General features: G+C 36.4%; 1 protein-coding gene across 1 annotated transcript in view; it reads left to right on the forward strand.

The window, feature by feature from the left end:
- The window catches only part of bace2 (beta-secretase 2), a 56,873-nt gene that overhangs the window by 20,851 nt on the left and 13,494 nt on the right, over positions 1–22,528 (forward strand). The window contains exons 5-6 of the mRNA XM_051678534.1: positions 2,180–2,314; positions 11,650–11,751. Of these exons, the coding sequence (XP_051534494.1) occupies positions 2,180–2,314; positions 11,650–11,751 (237 nt within the window). The remainder of the gene's footprint in view (positions 1–2,179; positions 2,315–11,649; positions 11,752–22,528) is intronic.

Here is a 22,528-nt window from a genome sequence, read left to right on the forward strand (position 1 = left end):
CCCAAGTAGACCTATACAAATATACTGTACACCTGCTACAATCCAAAATAGTAAAACTGATCTCACATCTACAACTACGATCTAAACAATGCTACTGAGCTTGACTGGGTCATGTTATGCTCTTCTCCTTTATTTGATAAATTACTACTGCCCTGATGGATAGAAAATGTACATACACATGTTTAAATAAAATGCAGTTTACCGCTTGCTTTGTTTGGGCGGTAATAGCACAATTTTAATTGTGCTGGGCAAATAACACAGAAATTTGAGAATTAAGTGCAATTTATATCAAGACTAATTTACATACTGTAGAAAGGATGCGTGCTTGGGTGGGAAAGAATGACAATGACTTAATTTAAATACTCAAGATGTAGCGCTATTTCAGCGCTGAGTACACCTGCTTTGCCATGGCAACTAAATTGTGGGTAGTTAGTGGATAAGACACAGGTTTTGTGTGATGATATACTACATGTAAAAATGGTGCAACTGTTTAGTGAATTTGCCCCTCAATATCTTTGCAAGTGAATGTATCTTGTTTTATGGATTTTTAGATACTTAATGAGTTAGAAATTATTTTTAGCAGTTTACATTGGCGGTTTCTGTGCAGAATAAGAAGCAGAGTGGACCAGACTTTGTCAATAGAGCACAATAGAATGTAAATGTATAAAACCATTGCTTTTAAGTTGTTGAGTAGTAACTATTCATTTTAAATTCCTGGAGTCGATTGCATCGCGTCATGGAAGTGGCTGGTCAATGCTGGACTAGTTTGCTACTGTTTGTTTGCCATGATCCTCTGATTAGTGGATTTTGGATAGTGTACAGTAGTTCTTCATCAGGAAATTTTAAAAATGAAGTTGAAATAACTAGGATCGATGGTTTCAGCAGAAGCATATACCATCAACTAACAACCTCAGCGCTAACAGTAGGTCTGTCTTTAAAGGCTATCATTAACAATAATTTCCTGTCTGGAAAAATATGAATGTGATTTTTTTTTTTTAAATTCCGCAACCAGACTGTTACTCTCTATAGTTAATATATAAAATCAGATACTCTGATTACAAGTGGTCACTGGAGAAGTAAATATCAGGTCTAAACAGCGACCTGCCTTGGCTGGCCACTTATGATGAGTGAAAAAATTTTTATTTTATCCATATGAGTTGGTGCTGTATGGGCTTCCCGCCCATAAACCAGTTAAAAGCTCTCAAGGACAGATTGAGCATCTCAGCGCTACTCAACAATCATAATAGCACAGCGCATCTCCATATCTAACGCATACTATAGGGCAGCTTGTGTCCTTAGTGAGAAGCTAAAGAAAGCTCCCCACTGCTGGCACATTCCGTTAGCAATACAGGAGCCCTGGAAAAGGAGACGCGGTGTACCCTGCTAAGCAGAGCAGATGGGAGAAGCAGTGGGGAGGGGTGTGTCCTGTGTCTAACAATGAACCATGTCCAAAGCCTTTCTGGAAAATTTGACTAGCCTCTTAATTGGATTCTATAATTAGGAGCCAAAGCACCAGCTCTCAGTCAATAATTTTAGACTGTGTTAGGATGTGTTTTGAGTCTTTTTGCTTTAACCTATATTCTGTTTTTTTTCTTTACATTGGATAGCATGTTTAAATAGCACAAGGAATTAAACCTTGACCAATATGTGATTTTGCCAAAACCGATAACTAAGGTGGTGGAAAAAGCCGATAACTGAGTAACAAATTTTCCCTTTAGGGTCACAGTCTATCAAAGGGACACCATCGATCAAAATATGCTTGAATCAACAATCAGTAATGGTTATTTATATAAACATTCAATGATGTTCATGCTTCTTAAATGTCTTTTCTATAATTTCTATCGTGGGACTATCGGCAAACAATCAATGTTCATTTCTGTCAATAACTGATAGTTCCAAAAGTAGCTATCGCCACAGATTAAATGGAAAAACTGTTGACCTCTAAAAAGGAACATACTTACTTAGCTTTCTAATATATATTGCCTATATGTGAAAAGGGTTCAGATTTTTATTTTTATTTTATTAATTCTAATTTGCATACTTTAATTTACTTTTCATTTTATTTTAAGGGTTCAGATCAAGGAAATCCATTGTTCATTCAGTTGGGATTGGGATTTTCTTACTGTATAGAAAAGAAAAGTGATATGCTTTTACAAATTGATTTTTTGTGCTCTTTCAGATCATGGGAGGGGTTGAACCGACTCTGTACCAGGGTTCAGTGTGGTACACCCCAGTCCTAGAAGAGTGGTATTACCAGGTGGAAGTATTGAAGCTTGAAGTTGGAGACCAGAATTTAAATCTGGACTGCAAAGAGGTACACAACACTGTCCAATGATCACAGAATATGCTCCTTAATTCATTTCACTACACAGTAGCCCCCAAAAAGTATTTGGACAAATTCAGTCTGATACTGCACTCATGTATTGGTATTGGTACTGTAAGATTTTTAACCGCAAAAGCCATGATTTATTGAGATAAATATATCGTTTGCATGTAATTCAAATGTGACCGCTTGTGAATGTGTGGAGACAGTGCTGTGCTGATGCCAGCTGCTCATACCTGTTAAAGCTCCTCCATGGCTCATACAGGGAAAACACAGTCATGAGCACTGCACGCTCTGTTTGCAACAGATGACAGTAAACAGAGTGCAAATTCACGTTGTAGCAAGAGGCACATAGAAAGTACATACTTATTTAATTAAATAGCAGCCTTTTGCTGTTTAATAATCACTTTGAGTCATGTAGTAACCGGCTTTTGCAGAGTGGGAATCTGCCGTCATAACATCCGAGCTCCTTGGTCAAAACAACACAGAAACACTTCAAAATAAAAGCTCCGTCAAAATTAAAGGCAAATTTATAGGAAAAAAGTATGACAGAAATATATCAATATTGTAAAGTTATGTGATATTCACTATAATACTGCTACTATTATAGTATGGGGGGGGGGGGGGTTGTGTGCAAGAGGAGAGGGAGAGACGCTGTGCTGCTGCTTTCCCCCTGATTGGTCTGAATAACTCGCTGCTGCACGGTGCTGCCTGCTCTGTCTTGTCTGTCTGTGCGCTGTCAGTGCCCTCTTTGCTCTGTGACATTATCACTGCATGAGAAAAGGGACGTGTGGCATGAGAGCATGAGAACAGTGTCAATTGTCAGTTGGCAGCCCTGCATTGTACAGAAAAAAATATGATACATAGCCTAATATTAAAAATAATTTATAAGAAAGCATTGGCTTACAGTCTTTTCTTTATTGAAATTATTGCAATACTTTGTTATACTATCCGTAAGGACAATAACAATATTAATGCTAATAGGTCTAATAATTGAATCTGCAGTTAGTGAAAGTGCAGGGAGTAGATCCTGTTTGGAGCTGAGCAGGAACATTTGACTTTCATGGAGGACGTGGAGATCCATATTGTTCATTGAAGAACAATTTTCTTTTTTTTTTTCAGCAGGCAAAGTTGTGAATTTTTTTGTGTATCTGTATACAAACAAAATGTTTATAATTGTTTGAATAAATAAAACAGGCTGCTAATACTGAGAAAAAGAACTAATAAAAAATATGCGGGGTTGCAGTCCAGGTAAATCAACCTTTAATGGTGTCTCAGTTTCACAAACGCAGTCGTTGGGCTTTTCATCTTAACAAGCACAGCATTAACACTTCAGCTTCACAAAATAATATCAATGGTAAACTTTTCAATAGGAAACTGTCTCTCCAGCGTTCTCAGCAGCCTTTTCAAGCCCATCTCTGTCATCATTTTAGTGAGACACAGGTGTTAAGCATCAATAATCACCAGGTGATGACCTTACCGCTTCCACTCTCCCCAATGACAGACACATGATCACGTCCTGCTCCACACCTGTGTTATATTGAAAGCACTACAACAGACACGTTATGTTATGTTTTACCTTGTAAATTTATTGATTTTTTTTAAATATACATTAATTTTTAATCTGATGATTACATGCAAAAAAAAAAACAAAAAAAAATTGGGACAGTCAAGTGTTTACAACTGTGTACACTAATAAAGTGTTTGGGCACTGAAGACACAAGTTTGTTAAGTTTAGCAAGCAGAATTTTCACCCATTCATCTATTATGCAGGTTTTTAGCTGCGTAACTGTACAGGGCCTTCGTTGCTGTATTGTATGCTTCATAATGTGCCACACATTCTCAATTGGAGACAGGTCAGGACTGCAGGCTTAATCTAGCACCTGCACTCTCTGCTTGTGCAGCCATGCACTATGTGGTTTGGCGTTGTCCTGCTGGAAGATGCAGGGACTTTCCTGGAAAAGACTTCATCTGGATAGCAGTAAATGTTGCTCCATATTTTTTACATTTCTTTCTGCATTAATGGTGGCTCACAGATGTGCAAGTGTCCCATGCCATGGGAACAGACACACCCTCATACCATGACAGATACTGGCATTTGGACCTGACATTGATAACATTTTGGATGGTCCTTTTCCTCTTTTGCCTGGAGGACATGACAGCTGTTTTTTCAAAAAAGTATATTTGAAATGTGTACTCGTCTGACCACAAAACATGATTCCACTGTCCTACTTTCTATCTCAGATGAGACCGAGCCTAGATAAGTCAGCGGTGCTTCTGGACAGTGTTGATTTATGGCTTCTGCTTTGCATAGTAAAGCCTTAACTTGCATCTGTGGATGCAGCGGTGAATGCTGTTGACCGACAAAGGTTTACCGAAGTATTCCTGAGCCAATGTCATAATATCATTACAGATGTATGACTGTTTTTAAGACAGTGATGTTTGAGGAATCGGAGATCACGTACATTCAGAAGTTGTTTTCAACCTTTTCTCTTTACCCACCAAGATTTGACCAGATTCCTTGAATCTTTTAACTATATTGTGCACTATAGAGGGTGATTTGCATTTGGGAAACATTGCTCTCATTGCAACTGTTGGCAAATTGGCGAGCCTTGACCCATTCTTGCTCTTAAACCCTTTTTTCTTTATATATGCTTCCTATGGGTGCTATCTTTAACAAATATGGGGTGTCATTTCACTGTTACGCTGAAGACACACAAATCAGTTGTGCTCAAAAGTTTGCATAACCTGGCAGAAATTGTGAAATTTTGGCATTGATTTTGAAAATATGACTGATCATGCAAAAAAAAAACTGTCTTTTATTTAAGGATAGTGATCATATGAAGCCATTTATTATCACATAGTTGTTTGGCTTCTTTTTAAATCATAATGATAACAGAAATCACCCAAATGGCCCTGATCAAAAGTTTACATACCCTTGAATGTTTAGCCTTGTTACAGACACACAAGGTGACACACAGGTTTAAATGGCAATTAAAGGTTAATTTCCCACACCTGTGGCTTTTTAAATTGCAAGTAGTGTCTGTGTATAAATAGTCAATGAGTTTGTTAGCTCTCACGTGGATGCACTGAGCAGGCTAGATACTGAGCCATGGGGAGAAGAAAAGAACTGTCAAAAGACCTGCGTAACAAGGTAATGGAACTTTATAAAGATGGAAAAGGATATAAAAAGATATCCAAAACCTAGAAAATGCCAGTCAGTACTGATCAATCACTTATTAAGAAGTGGAAAATTCGGGGATCTCTTGATACCAAACCAAGGTCAGGTAGACCAAGAAAGATTTTAGCCAAAACTGCCAGAAGAATTGTTCGGGATACAAAGAAAAACCCACAGGTAACCTCAGGAGAAATACAGGCTGCTCTGGAAAAAGACGGTGTGGTTGTTTCAAGGAGCACAATACGACGATACTTGAACAAAACTTAGCTGCATGGTCGAGTTGCCAGAAAGAAGCCTTTACTTTGCCAATGCCACAAAAAAGCCCAGTTACAATATGCCTGACAACACCTTGACACGCCTCACAGCTTCTGGCACACTTTAATTTGGAGTGACGAGACCAAAATAGAGCTTTATGGTCACAACCATAAGCGCTATGTTTGGAGAGGGGTCAACAAGGCCTGTAGTAAAAAGAATACCATCCCCACTGTGAAGCATGGTGGTGGCTCACTGATGTTTTGGGGGTGTGTGAGCTCTAAAGGCACGGGGAATCTTGTAAAAATTGATGCCAAGATGAATGCAGCATGTTATCAGAAAATACTGGCAGACAATTTGCATTCTTATGCACGAAAGCTGCGCATGGGACGCTCTTGGACTTTCCAACATGACAATGACCCTAAGCACAAGGCCAATTTGACTCTCCAGTGGTTACAGCAGAAAAAGGTGAAGGTTCTGGAGTGGCCATCACAGTCTCCTGACCTTAATATCATCAAGCCACTCTGGGGAGATCTCAAACGTGTAGTTCATGCAAGACGACCAAAGACTTTGCATGACCTGGAGGCATTTTGCCAAGACGAATGGGCAGCTATACCACCTGCAAGAATTTGGGGCCTCATAGACAACTATTACAAAAGACTGCACGCTGTCATTGATGCTAAAGGGGGCAATACACAGTATTAAGAACTAAGGGTGTGCAGACTTTTGAACAGGGGTCATTTCATTTTTTTCTTTGTTGCTATGTTTTGTTTTATGATTGTGCCATTCTGTTATAACCTACAGTTGAAAATGAATCCCATAAGAAATAAAATAAATGTGTTTTGCCTGCTCACTCATATTTTCTTTAAAAATGGTTCATATATTACCAATTCTCCAAGGGTATGCAAACTTTTGTGCACAACTGTATGTGCCTATAAAACGTCATGACAAACAAGCTCTTGACCCTCTCTTAGCTTGTCTGCAGGAACTCAAAACCTGGCTGATAGATAATTTCTACACCTTAATGAGAGTAAAACAGAAATTATCCTGTTTGGACCAAACAAGCTTAAAACAGTGAACAACATTGACTTAGGTATTCTCACTCCTCATCTCACTTCTCACGCTAAGAACTTAGGCTTTTTCTTTGATAGTAGCCTAAAGTTCGACAAACAAATTAATGAAGTGGTTAGAGTTTTTTCCACCTACATTGCCTAGCTAAAACAAAAGCTTTTCTATCCAGGAAAACTTTTGAAATTGTGATCCATGCTTTTATTTCTTCATGCTTGGATTACTGTAATTCTCTGTACTCTGGCCTGCACCAATCAGCACTATCCCGCCTGCAGATGGGTCCAAAATGCTGTGGCACGACTTTTAATGGGCAGTCGTAATCACTCCCATCCTGATCTCCTTGCACTGGTTGCTTATCAGATTTCAACATTAATGTTAATGTTAAAGATTTTAACATTTCTCTATAAATCCTTAAACAATCAGGCACCCCATTATCTCTGTGATTTGGTTCGTCCACATAACCCAATCAGATCACTCAGATCCGGGGATCGTGGACTTTTGTCTGTTCCTAGATCCAGGCTGAAGCATAGAGGTGATCGTGCTTTTTGTATCACTGGACCCAAACTTTGGAACAGTTTATCGGATTACCTCAGGATTGCCCCCTCTCTATCTGTTTTTAAATTGTAGCTTAAAACATTCTTATTTTCCTTAGCTTTTAATTTACCATAAATCATGGTTAAGCTGTGAAATTGCCCTTCTACCTACAGTACTGTGCAAAAGTTTTAGGCACTTTGGGAAAATGTTGCATAGTGAGGATGTCTTCAAAAATAATGCCATAAATAGTTTTCATTTATCAATTAACATCATACAAAGTCCAGTAAACATAAAAAAGCTAAATCAATATTTGGTGTGACCACCTTTGCCTTCAAAACAGCACCAATTCTCCTAGGTACACCTGGACACAGTTTTTGTTGGTTGTTGGCAGATAGGATGTTCCAAGCTTCTTGGAGAATTTGCCACAGTTCTTCTATCTATTTCGGCTGTCTCAATTGCTTCTCTCTCTTCTTGTAATCCCAGACTGACTCAATATTCAGTGGGGGGGGGGGGCTCTGTGGGGACCATGCCATCTGTTGCAGGGCTCCCTGTTCTTCTATTCTATTCTATTCTATTTGCAAAATAAATGTTCGGGAATCTAAAATGTATATTTCCTATTGACACACTAAAGCTGAAAATATAAATAACCATCTTAAGACAAATGTTTTTGTGAGCCTAAGACTTTTGCACAGTACTGTATGTTTTATTTCTGTTATACTGTCCTGCCTGTGATGCCACTGTACAGCAGTTTGGTCAGCCATTGTTGTTTTTAAATGTGCTATATAAATAAACATGATTTGATTTGATTTGATTTAAAGGACTAGGCTTTTTTTTTGGAGGCTCCTTATGTACAATAACACAATTGCCCAACCTGGTCTTATGGTGAAAACATGACTCTATATATAGATTTTTGCAAAACTTGTTAATCGTGTCTCCAGGTACAATTCCCTGCAGTTTCAAGGAGAAATGAACACTAGAGGCGCTAGAACAACTGTGTGTTTTATTGACTCACTCAAATCATGACTTTAATGGCTGATTTTGTCTTTATAAATACTTATTTTTCTCTCTATTACTCAGACCCTGTTATTTTATGACACACTTTTAACACATCTTTTGAAAAACAATAAATTTGAATGCTTTTATTACAGACCACCTACATATACAGTATACACTTATTCCAATGTGAATTGCTTGCGCAGTAGCTTATCTGATTCAAGTTTAAGTTCAACTCAAGCTGTCACGTGACATTACAGTCACAGAAGTGGCATGAAACGATGTGGTTGGTTCAGAAAATGTGATTTTTCATTTTGCTTCTCCATGTCTTTTTTAACATCTCATTTATATTTTAAAACACTATTGGTTAGGTTCAGGCAAAAGTTTTATGTTAGGAGGGTAAGTTTTAAAAACATCCATATAAAATTCACCTTAAAACCTCGTCTGAATATGACACCATTTTACTTGCTTTTGGCACCCGGAGCTGGACATTTCACTGCAGGGGCATAGATTCCAGTGGGGTGGGGGGGGAGGTAACCCCCTCAATAATCAAAACAAGCAAGTACAACCCTCCCCATTATTTATACCATGATAAATGGAAACATGGGTAAATGCTTCATGCTGCAACCCCCCAATGTTCAAGACAAATCTACACCCTTGTTTCACTGGAAACCTCCAGCCAAACGTGTTATCCAGCATGTACATTTTGAATTGCAAAAATGTTGTCATGTTCACATAAATTTCATGAGATCAGGCTGCAATTGCCTCACCTGTTAAAGAGCCCATATTATGCTAATTTACAGGTTCATGATTTTATTTTGGGGCTTTAATGTTCAAAAAACACATTATTTTTCTATATATTTCTGTTAAACCTATTTTCATCCTCTGGCTCAAACGCTCTGATTTAGGTCCTGTCTCTTTAAAGCCCCCCATCTGAAAAGCACAGTCTGCTCTGATTGGTCAGCTGGCCCAGTCTGTTGTGATTGTGTCGTAAATATAATGCCCCTTACCATAACTGAGTTTCAGGCTTCATTAACGGCTATAAACACTATTGTAACTGTGGTAACAATGGTGTTGGTTTTTGCCGTACCAGTTTGTGTCTGATAATGAAAATTTGGAAGAACAAGCTGATCGACCCGAACCACCTTCGCAAGCACGACTTGAGCAGGATGTTTCACAGTGGTAAGTTTTACTTTTGTAGCTTTCCTACAAGTACACCGTTAATTATTGTGAACATAACAAAGCTTCAAGTAAAAGACACGTAGTGCATCTAAGTTGGTCATCTCTTGCTGGAATGGGTGTAGCCGAACAGAGGCTTTCTCCTGGTTGGATATTACCGGGGGGTATTAGGGAGTTAGTGAGCAAGTTAACCGTGGACTACCATGGATAGCGGCCATAACATTACAGCTTGTAATTATATAATTATATAAGACTCTTGAGTCTTAAAAAATCATTTTGTTACACAGTTTTAGGTTAAAGCCGGCCCACAGCTGAATAGTAAACCCTTACCAAAACAATAACATTACATAGCAAGTTAGCCGAGCACTACCATGGATTGCAGACGTAAAATTACCGTTTGTAAAAATAAATCCATCTCCACACTTTATCACTATTCGTGATAGTAAGAACGACAAACAATCTGCATAATTCAAACAGTTGTAGGTAAAAGTAACTATTTCAACATAATAGCATTAGCTAGCAGGTTAGCAGAGGCCTACAGCTGTGCACTGGGTGTACACCTTAGCTACAACACAAAACTCATTTGAACACTCGGTAGCAGATAAATCCACAAATAATCAAACATACTTACAGGTTGTGATCCTGAAGCACCAGATTGTCCCAACAAAGTGGGAACTGCACCATCTTTCAGGAGTAACCATCTTAAAAAATCTGGCATTGGTTGTGGTTGTAATGCTAAATAATTCAAATAAATTTTAACCACTGATTCTTCAATTCGTCTGCCTTTGGCAGTCCAAACAAAGAGGTTTTGCTTTCACAGTGAAGAAAATAGTGTCTTCTTGACACAACACTAACCCAACTCATCCTGGCCTCTATTGTAACTACGTTTGTTTGAGGGTGGGCTAAAGTAGTCCTTAGGCAGGCATTATGCAAATATGTTACATAGTGATGTAGATACTTTACGGAAGAAATGGCTGGACTACAGTCCAGCCTTTTCTTGTAGTTCTTGAGCAGTGTTGTCTATGGGAGAGAATAACTCCCTTTTGCGTGGACTTCGTGCTTAATAAATTTGCAGACCTTTTACATGCACAAACAGCTATATTACACACTAAAGGAAAGGTAAAATCCCAAAAAGCATAATAGGGCCTCTTTAACATCTCCTGTTTCACATCACCTTGATATTTCAATTAGTCAAATTGTTATTAGTCCCCCCTGTCTTGACTTTTCTAGAGTGTGTTGCAATCATCTGAATTGAAATGTGTATATTTAAAAAAAAGAACAAAAAATCACAAAGTAAAACACAAAGTGGTGTGATGTTGTAGTGCTTTCAATATAGCACAGGGTGAATAGAATTCACAAATCACTTCTTTTTGTTTTTATTAGCATTTTCCATACTGTCCCGACTTTTTGGAATTGGGGTAGTAATTTTAAACCTAACAAACTTCTTTTTGTGAAATGTTTTACATTAAAAGTATGCTCATGCTATCTTTTTTTACAATAACGCCACTTTGGTTGATATTTTGTTCTCTAATGCAATTAAATTTATAAGTATATAAGTGCAGTTTAAGTGTCCAAATATGTTTTGGTGCCACTGTGTGTCTAAATGTATGTCGTACATGCCCGACAAAGAATTTCTGTGTATGTTCTCGCAGTAGCAAGCCTTCGTACCAAACCTACAAAATTGTCATATCCATATTAATCCATATTACCATAAATATATCTATATTGCCCTAAATTTATCCCAAATTGTCATAACTGAAATACAGTTTAAGTCTGGCTTTAGTGTCCAAATAATGTTTGGGGGATATACGTGTTTGTAGAAATAAAAAAATAAATAAAGCAAATTAAGCCAGCAAATTGAACTCATCCTTTGAGAATTAGTGGAAAAACACAATGATGATTTGACCTTGTGAGGTCTGTGAAGTGACTGGAATTGCTCTAAGGATGAGCGGAAATTTTAGCTTTAAAGGCTACCAGTGCAGTAAATACAGCATTCAATGCGACATACGGTTAGATAAGAATGTAATTGTAATGTATTGATTATGAAATCCTCCGAAGAGAAGTATTGCTTTTGGTCTGATGAAGGCCTTGACTGATTTGTGTCTCCCTTTTTTCTCTCCAGTATAACACCGATAAAGCCATTGTGGACAGCGGGACAACTCTACTGCGACTACCTGCAAATGTGTTTAGGGCTGTGGTGGAGGCCATTATGCAAACATCATTGGTATGACCTTCCTAATGGCAAAATTATTTTTTATTTGTACTGTCAGTCGATTTCAAATATTTAATTGTGATTAATCGCATTAATTTTTAAATGCTGAGATTTGACTCTGTATATACTGCTTTTCTTGTCAAAATGCATTTATTTCCTTCTTAGGAAAGAAAACAAAACAAAATGTAATGCCTTATTAACATTTTCTAAACAAAGCCTTCCACAGTATTAACATAGAATTGCACTAAAATAGCACCAATTCAAGTAACACTAAATGTTTTCCAAAGACTAAAACTAGGCTGTGAGGGATAGACTTACCATCTCTTCAATGACATGCATTGTATGAATCTATTATTAATCTCCTAGATCAGTGGTTCTCAACCAGGGTGTCAGAACCCACTAGGGGGCCTCAAGATCTCTTAATATTATTTAAAATATGATAGATTATTATAATTTTATATAATTATATATAACTTACCGAAAATGTTAAAAATGTAATAACTCCCTTCAACAGCTTGCTTTTTATGAAGAATATACAGTTCTAGACATTTCTGGAATCACAAGTTTTAAGGAAATATCTTATAATAGACAGCCGCGGCCCGTGCATTTTAAGTCTAGGCCTTCAGTGCGATTCGTGCCATTAAGAAAACACAGTTTCACAATGAATAAGACTCCGTATGCTAATCATACATTACGTGGCAGTCAACTAATAATACCAATTGAAATTTTAAAAACACATCCATGCACAAAAGCCAGAACCAAGGAGGTGTAATACCTAGAAAAATCTCTCTAATAATATTTGCTTGCAATAACATAAATTTCGTCAGTGTACGTGTTTACTTTTCAAAACTTGATCTGACACTGAATGCTCAAGCAGCCTAAATTACACTTAGAAAACTCCTGATGTTGCTATAACAATGCAAAAAGCACTTACTAATTAGCTTGAAGTGAAAATGAATTTGTTTAATTAATCAATTGCACGAACATGCAGAACATCTCATGTTTTTAAATCCATAAGGATCTCTTTCTCAACGGCAATAACAGCAGTGATGACAGCCATCTCATCAGCAAGATCTCATGCTCTTCACTTCCAAATGACATACATCACTTAAAGGGTGATTGCGTCACTCAAGGCCAGTTAGTGTTGTGGCTCCTGCCACCTCTGTGAAAGATCACTCTCGAAGTCTTGGGGTTTTGATGCCAGATGATAGACTTTATTATCAGAGATAAAAAAGCCAAGTCGTCTGCAAAGGAACTCCAGTAACTGGGTTTCTTCCAGTTTATATATGATCTACCAAGGCGTGGCATGTCACTATTATTTACCATTTTGTTCTGTGACTCCAGACTGTTTTTCTAAGAAGTGGACAGAAAACATCTGTGGAGGGGCCACACCATATATTATCTCTAGTGTCAAAACAGGAAACTCAGTTTATCATATGTAAGCACATACTATTCCTACACAGGCTTCTACACAGACACACACAGTAAGATACATGTTTTGACCATCAGAAGTAATTGTTGAACAAAATGGCTATATTTACATTGATTATACTTGATTAATTTATATTCAACTTGATAAAAATATTCCACATCATCCCCCCTTTGGGACTTACTTAAGTCCCACCTTCACTGTCTTTACCCAGAGTGCAGTTTCATAATTCAGTTGCCTCAGTTATGCTATCTAGTGATTAAGTTAAGTCACACAGCTTCACTACCAATGACCAGATTATGCAACCGCACTCCGGTGAAAATTTCAGAACCAAAACATCTCCATTCAAGTTTGATTAAGAATGGAGTAAAAAATTCTGTCTTCCTATACCTTCATTCAATAAATGAAACATATAAGCATGTTTTAAGCATGAGCGTGCAATTGGTTCAGCCTTGCCTGTGGTTGTCACAGTTATGTAGAGTATATCAAACATAAAACAAAATATTCATCATCATATTAAGAGTTCTCTTTTGTAGTGTAGATATCTTCAACCCAGATAATTTGCGCATCGTAGAAGGTCACCTCCGGGGAGAGGTTAGGCTAGCACTTTCATCCCGAGGCATGGCTCTTCATTCATCTCCTCATATATATTCACTGGAGGAATCAATTTCCTCACAATTTGGTCTTTCTGTCCATCCAGGGTAGTTGTCATTGCATTGGACTATTCACATTGATCAATGTCATCAGCTTCACTGTTGCTCGGATCAAGAATAATTTTACCAATGGTAACATACAACAGAATATTATTCCTCCCACAAGGATTGTTATTCTAATCATTATACCAATTTTAGCCAATCATGCACCCCATTTCTTAAACAATTCTACTTAAATGTATAAACAAACAAGACAAGCAATGTTAATCTTTAGTCACCACCATGTTTTCTTTTTCCATTCTTCATTAATTTTAAATTGTACATGAGTTCAATAAAAGCATAAGTAAAAGTAATAAATCATTTTTCAATTTTAATTATTCATCATACAAACATTCCCAGGTTTGTTTAATACTTTTTTAATAAGTCCGGCACTCCTTTGTCTGTAACGGTTCTCAAAACTTTACCCCCAAAATCTATAAATAATCTTCTACACAGGGTATGATCCCCTGATGGCACAGTGACAGAATGCTTAGTATTTAACTAAGTGATCTTATTAACTGTGATAAGATTCTTGGGCAGGCTTCCAGGGCGGTGATGCCCTGCCTTAGGTTGCCCCCCCCTTCTTGCCATTGGAGAGTCTTACCCGTCATTGGGTCATCACCTCTTGCCACTGGTCTCGATACTGCTCAGTCCTATTAGCCAATTCTTAATAATTTGGTATCAGTAAACAGATATTTTCTTTTGTTTCAGGGAGTATCACCTGAGAACCGTCATAGCCAATGGAACCATCAACAACTGCTTAAATATGGAGACAGTTCATAACATGGTTAAATACACAAAGCATTACTCAAAATTCAACAATCTATTAAAATTGTTCAAATTAAAAGTAAAGGTAAAATGCTACAATTGAACTCATTTACAGATAATTAATTTCCATTCAGGTTGTATTTCTGCTACTTTAGCAACATCGCAAAATACCATGTATCACGGTGGGGACTAACATTAAAAACAAAACAAAATAAAGGGTAGCCTCTGTCAAGCTTCTAGGAAGCTTAATTTAAAACATTACCTTAATTCAATAATAGTCTCTAGATAGTTTTTGAACCTACATTTATTCTTTCAGATGAACGTTCAACTGAATCTTTTATTTTTAGTATAAACACTTAACTTCAAATTGCCCTCTGAATATATAAAATCTTTAATCATGATGAGGAAAGCTGTTTGAACCTCTCCTTCATATCACTGTATCTAACATTATTGTCAAATCACATCATTTTACATATAAAAATAAAAGAAAGAAAAAGAAAATAAAACAATTTAGAGATGTGCCTTTAGTACACACTTCAACATCTGCTTTTGTGTTTCTGTCTCAAGCAGACACTTATCAAACTTAGATTGAGAGTGTGAGAGAGTAGGACTAGGGGAGGAATTCAGAGGGAGACATTCCACTCCCTCGTGCATTTTCTAATCTCATTTCAGCTATTCCTTCTTTTGCATTTTAGAATCTCACAATAATATATTTAAGTTATTCTTCAACAGTGAAAATAGTGATAATTATAATAATTCATTATATTAACTGCTTTCAAACTTTCCCATCTTAAACCATCTTCAAGAAAACTTCTTCCAGAACTTTCAACCTACTCATTCCCTACTTTCTTTTGTCCATTCAAACAACATACATCAAAAACAGTAGAACCTTTCGGTATTCTGAATCTAGGTATTACCTCTCTTGTTAGAAATTTTATTAGTGTTCCTGACCCCTGATCTGCTGATGGTACTGCTTCTAGCCATCTGCTAAATCTGCATATCACCACAAGCATATAATGTTTTCCATGTACTTTATTTACCATGTCCACATAATACATAACCAAATGCTTGAATGGTCCTTCTGGCACTGGTATATGACCTATTGGTGTTATTATTTTTTCCTGACATTGTTTTGAGCACAGACTTCACATGTGGAAAAACTCATCAACCTTCGCTTGCAAAAATGGAGACCAATATCCCTAATATCCCTGTTGTTTAATTCTCCTTATCACTTCGCATCTGTAATAAGAACATTGAGAAACGTAGTTGATGCAACAATCGGTCCTTCATGAGAACACCATATACCTTGTGATCCCTAAACCAAGAACCATCAAATCTTTAATAAAACACAAACTTTACCTTTCTTTTTCGACATTCTCTTTTCATTCAATACAACTTACTTTAGCCTTCTGTTCAAGCAGAGCTTTACATTTACAACATCTATCTTGTAGTCCTGTCATCTTATTATTAATATAATCCCCTAAAAGTAAATTAACTCTCTTATGATTACTTTCTCCCTTTCTTACTCTTTCTCAGGAGAAGGAACTTTCATTCTATCTAACGAAGCAACACAAATCACCTTTTTAAACAAACAGAAATGTAATTAAATTCTTTTAAACAAAATAAAGTAGTAAAGAGGCACAATGGAAATTCAGACAAATCTCATGTTTTGAAATATTTGATCAATATCATACACTACGTCATTTTAATTTTTTTATGTCTCATTTTTTATATTCTATTGTTTCAGCATCATTTAACAATAAGATTTTTCAGTTATTATTCTCTTATACTTCTCAACATTTCTTGACAAATGATTCAGTTAAATAGCAAAACCAAAATTCATAGTGCAGAAACTGGATGCCTCTGAAGTGATACTTTCATGGATTAATCTCAAAATAGAACTCTTTGTAGCACCCACTAACCTTTTTCTTTAAAGTGAGGGTACTCTCTGGAACATTTGGGGAAGTAACCAATCCAATAGGTAACTAACTTTGCCATTAAGTTTGTAATATTTACTCTTCAACTTAATAAATCAGTGGTTAGATGCTGGATTTAAATTTAGACCCTCAGAACTTTAGACATGGCTATTGAACCCATGGATGGCAGTCTGGTAAATCATACACCCAGTTGGTGGTATAAAACTGAAATCAACTTATCCAGAGAAATTTGAATCCACATTTGAAATGTAAAATCAGTAATGATTACCAGCAGTCATGAGAGCGGGAGGGCAAATCAGATAATAGCCCACATCATTTTCAGTCTTTTTTTCTTCTGACTTCCTCCTGCAGTGTTAACAGCTTCAATAAATCATCTGGCCTAGCCATTTGCAATGGTGAGAGACTGGTTCCAGACTGAGTTAATGAAACAACATACACATAATGATGACAAAAGAAAGGTTAAAACATAGTTAGTATCAAAGACACACACAGAATAGATGCATGAACATGAAGTTATTTATGATGTTCAATTTAATCTTAATGTTTCTCCATGGGTTTCACTTACTACCAATTACCAGTTTTTCCTTAGCATTATCAATATTTTTACAGTCAAAAACGTCAAAGTTATTTCTTAAATCTTCAAATCAGAATTTCTAGTACAAATAACATTTTCCATTTTATGCACGTCCAAAAGGAAAAAAAACTTATATTTTGTTAAATATCAGATCATCTGAGCAAAACTGTTTACAACATTTACAAAAATGCTTAGTTCTGCCTCCTTATTGAAAGTTGAGACTTTATTTTCCATTTTATCTGGCATGATTGGTCACAGAACAAACCCATGGAAATAGCATCATAAGGTTGGCAAGGCTGCCACACATAAAGATCAGAAAACAGGTATTAAGAGCACAACTTCAGCAGATTGGAACTGCAGAGAACATGAAATAATCCAAATCATTCTTAATTTTCTTTCCTTTAATTCTAGTCTCAAAGGCAGCTCTCAGTGTACCCATGATCAACCAATGCCTACACTGTGTATATAAAACCAGAAAATAAAAGAAAAATATCTAATCTTAACTAATCTTTTCTAAATTCGGGGTGCCCCTCTCTGTGTGGAGACAAGACGAGCTCTCCCATTCAGCGTCTGCAGACTATCATTTGTGCCCCATCCTTACAGAGTGTGGGGTGTAACCCCTCCCACCCACTCTGCTTACAGAGCAGTGTCTTAATCTCTCCATCAGACAGTCCCTAACAAAATAATAAACTCTACCTTTCTTATTTTTGATAAGTTTAGAGATGATCTTTTGATAAGGTTGATCAAGTTTACACCGATAAAGTTGCAACTCACATGTAAATTTGTTCTCCAGACATACTTAAACACATAGAAAATCAAAAACAAAACATATAATCATGGGTTCTTACATTTAGATATCAAGACTTTATAGTGTTTAGTTTAATATTGTTAAAAATTTTATTCTCTCATAAACTGGACCAGACAGAGCGTAAAACAGACACATGAATGTGAAGTTTTCGCATTTAAGGTTTACTTTTCATACTCAAGTTACAAAATACTGTATAATTTTCTTATTAGGTTTCACCCTTCTTTTTAATTTCTCTTTCCCATTTTCTTGACATCTTAGCATTTCCATTTGCTTAACCATGGCTTTGATAACTAGTGACCTCAATAAAGGAAGCACACAACAAAACAATAGCCCTCCTGTTCATAACAATCTAAAGGCAGGTTTCTCTCATTTTTTCTATCCTGTCTCTCCTTCGGTGGTCTTTCCCCCAGCCTTGTTTTCTTTCTTTTCTAACTCCACATGACCCTCCATCTGCATTTATCCTAAAACTTCTGCAGTTCCCTTGAGTATTGGGAACTGACCTTCTGAGAGCACATATGGAGGTGTTTTGACAAGGTCCTCTCCTTTTTTACTTATCTCATTTTCTGCATCCTTCAGTATTTTTCTTGCCTGTCTTAAATTTTTCAGAGAATTTTCTCCTTCCTTTTTGAACAGTGCTAGCATTTCTCTCTCTCTCTTTTCCCTTTTTGTTTTTCTCTTTACTTTTTTACTCTTAGTTTTATAATTTATCAAAGTTTCTATTTCCTCGCACAATGCTACATCAGATTTCCCTTCCTTTGGCCATTCTGTCATCATATCTTTGTTCTCTTTTGCCATTTGCTTGAGAGCTTATTTGTAAGTTCTCTACACAATGGATATTTTAATCCTAATTAGGAAAAATGTATCAATGTATCAATTTTTGTAAAAAAATGTTGGATTTTTTTGCACAAATTTTATTTGTTCAAACAATATGATCTTCCAAAAGAATTTCAAGTATTTTCATTTATTTATAAACCAATTTCCCTCATCTTCTTCTATAACATATACTTTAATAATTATTATGCTACATACATGCACAAATTTCCTGTATGTTGTCAATTTACTTTTAGGATCACTCTGCATCCAAATAGTGCCAAACCACAATAACAGCTACTTTTTCTTAGAGTCTTTATTTTTTTTCACTGTTATTTCTGCTTGGCATACAAAGAATGAAAAATTATTTTATCACCATTCATTTAGATAAATCATATCTTACTATTTTAATTTATTTCCTACTACAATAATCTACAAAGCCAATATCTTGAAACAATTTTTCTAATTTGTTTCACCTTCACTTTTCAAAACACAAATTCATACAAGTCCCTTTATTATTTTGTGGGGCTCAAATTCTCAAATACGTATTCTCATACATACTTGTCCCCTTTTTTGGGCTCATAAACTCATTCTTAGTCCTTTTATTATTTTAAGGCTCATTCTCTCATCCACTCCTCTCAAGTGCGACAATAACTGTGCCCCTCTGTTTAGTCACACTCAAGTGACAGTCCACGAGGCACCCACTGTCCATAAGATACAGAGTTTATTTTCTCATACAGCCACAGTCACAGAGATACTCACACAAACACAGACACAGACAATTACACATATACATATACTTTTCCTATTCTACACTCCCTTGAGTGACATATAAGTTCTGCTCTTCAGTGATACACTTTTTGCCTACCTGGTCAAAACTCTGTGATTCACTTCCTCAACACAGCAGAGCAATGCCCTGCAAGATTTTTGCCTACCCGGTCAAAAACCTGTGATTCTTGCCTACCTGGCTTCTTTAAACTTTATCTGCTTTAATTTACTGTTATCCAACTAGGCCCTCTTAACAGTAAAAACAGATCATTGCATGCAATTATTTCTTCTGGAATCAAAACACTTTTAGTCTTTTTGCTCTTTCTCACAAAATCAAGTTTAAGTTAAAAGAAGTAATCTGACTATACTTTTTTTCTACATAAAGACTTTACTTTAGACCTACACTACCATTTAAAAGTTTTAGATCTGTAAGATTTTTAAAGTTTTTAAAAGAAGTCTCTTCTGCTCACCAAGGTTGCATTTATTTGATCCAAAATACAGCAAAAACAGTGATATTGTGAAATATTTTTACAATTTAAAATAACTTTTCTATTTGAATATATTGTCAAATGCAATTTATTCCTGTGATCAAAGCTGAATTTTCAGCATCATTACTGCAGTCTTCAGTGTCACGTGGTCTTCAGAAATCATTCTAATATGCTGATTATCTAATATGGGCATATTTACAGCACATTTTACACATTTACACCTGAACAGATATTTGCGAGCACAAGCTTCATTGATGATAATGAGGCAGCATAAACACTAGTTAAAATATAATCTAAACATTCATCATATTACATATCATATTTATATCATACAGCATACAATTTAAATACCTGCTTTAGCCGAAACAACATTTAAATATAACTAAAACTTGCCTATTAGGACAGATTTCAAATGTCAATACTCTGAATACTGGCTGGCAAGTCTGGAAATAGTCCAGCTAGTAAAATATGTACATGTTTATATAAAATAGCATGTCAACAAATGTAAGTAAAACTAAATGACTTACTCATCCGAAATTGTATCCTTGGCTGGATCAAGACGTTCTTCAAAATATAAACATTCATTGTCAGAGTCCCTCTCTTCTTCTGAGGAAAATGTGAACTCTTCGTCACTATCCAGGAACATTTGTGAGCATCCTCACCTGTGTAGCATGCCATCTTCCAAACGCACAGGAAAGTGAATGAATCTGATGATGAATTGATGTTTTTTAAGGCATTGTTGTGGGGGCGTTTACCATTTGCATTGATCGCCTCAGCACATTACCATATGAATAGCGCGCTTTGCTGGTGGGTGTGATCCCATTAAAGATGATGAGCTGAGCCCATAGAAACTGTACATCGCTTTGTTTCATACAGATTACATTGCAGGAGAATATTTGTTTTAAATTTGAATTGTTTTATTTAAAAGTAGATATTTTAAGCTTTCTTTAGACATATGTTTCATGTTTGTGTGATAAATATTCGCGGAGTTTTAGTTCATTTTTGTGGCGTGTTTCAGAAAGATGCTCGCGGAGACAGAGACGGCTGAAAGCGCACCCTGTTTATTTTCTTTATTTTACAAAAGCACAAGGTTTTGTTGTTATTGTGAGTGTACACAAATAAAAGTAGACCCTTTATAGTTTCTAATGATGTCTTACACTTATCTGTATGTCCAAAAATGATGGATTATTTTAAGTTGTTTCCAATGTTATGTTAAAAAATTCCAGCAGGACGTGCCGGCGCGTCCGTCGACCCCAGTGGGTTAAATTTGGAGGAGCTTTTTGAGTGTCCTTACCACCACAGGCAAACTCAGGCAAGCAACACAAACTAATTACAAGCAAAAATGCTTACCTTTAGGTGGCCACCTGTTTTGTGTTGCCTTTCCAGACCACCCGCTGTGGTCTTCCACTCTTCTGCTCCTTTCCAATCCCAACCTCGTCGCCAATTTGTTGTGGCTTCTGCCTCCTCTGTGAAAGATCACTCTTGAAGTCTTGGGGTTTTGATGCCAGAAGATAGACTTTATTATCAGAGATAAAAAAGATGAGTCATCTGCAGAGGAACTCCAGCAACTGGGTTTCTTCCCGCTTATATATAGGATCTACCAAGGCATGGCATGTCACTAATATCTATCATTTTGTTCTGTGACTCCTGTCTGTTTTTCTAAGAAGTGGACAGAAAACATCTGTGGAGGGGCCACACAATATATTATCTCTAGTGTCAAAACAGGAAACTCAGTTTATCATATGTAAGCACATTCTGTTCCTACACAGGCTTCTACACAGACACAAACAGTAAGATACATGTTTTGAACATCAGAAATAATTGTAGAACAAAATGGCTATATTTACATTGATTATACTTGATTAATTTATATTCAACTTGATAAAAATATTCCACATTGTAAGGCCTGGACTGGGAAGTATCCTAAAGACCACACCCACAAGAACAAATAAATCAATCTGATTGGCTGTTGAATCTGACAGTCTGACTTTAGATGCCTATTCACTTACACTGTTGAGGGATTCTGTGGAAATTCTGAAGGCCTAACGGGATGGAGCTCAGACTCACGCGCTGCTTCGGCTAAGGAGCCTAGGCATGCGATTTGTGAAACAGTTGTCACACTTGGACAGCTGTCAGTTGTCATCGAGGAATAAATTCTGATTGGCTAATTTTTTTTTGTTTTTTGCTATTCGTTTGTAGATTAATTAGGAGTGGAAAGCGATTGAAAATACAAGGTCAATGAGAATGAAAGGATGAAAAAATATTTATTTATTAGGCATGTTACGCCAGCAGAGAAGGCTTTGCTGGCCCTGAGAAATCGCCACTGATAATAGATATATCTTATAATATAAAAATCTAATAGCCTACATAAGGGGGACTTCAAATATTTTCTCTGACAATGGGGGGGCCTTGGAGTCAAAAAGGTTGAGAACCACTGTCTTAGATTACATCTAATTTTCCATAACTCATGTTGTCTGCGGTATTTTGTAAACTGAAATTTTTTAGAAAGATATTT

Source organism: Myxocyprinus asiaticus, chromosome 39, assembly GCF_019703515.2.
Source record: "Myxocyprinus asiaticus isolate MX2 ecotype Aquarium Trade chromosome 39, UBuf_Myxa_2, whole genome shotgun sequence".
NCBI classification, from domain to species: domain Eukaryota; kingdom Metazoa; phylum Chordata; class Actinopteri; order Cypriniformes; family Catostomidae; genus Myxocyprinus; species Myxocyprinus asiaticus.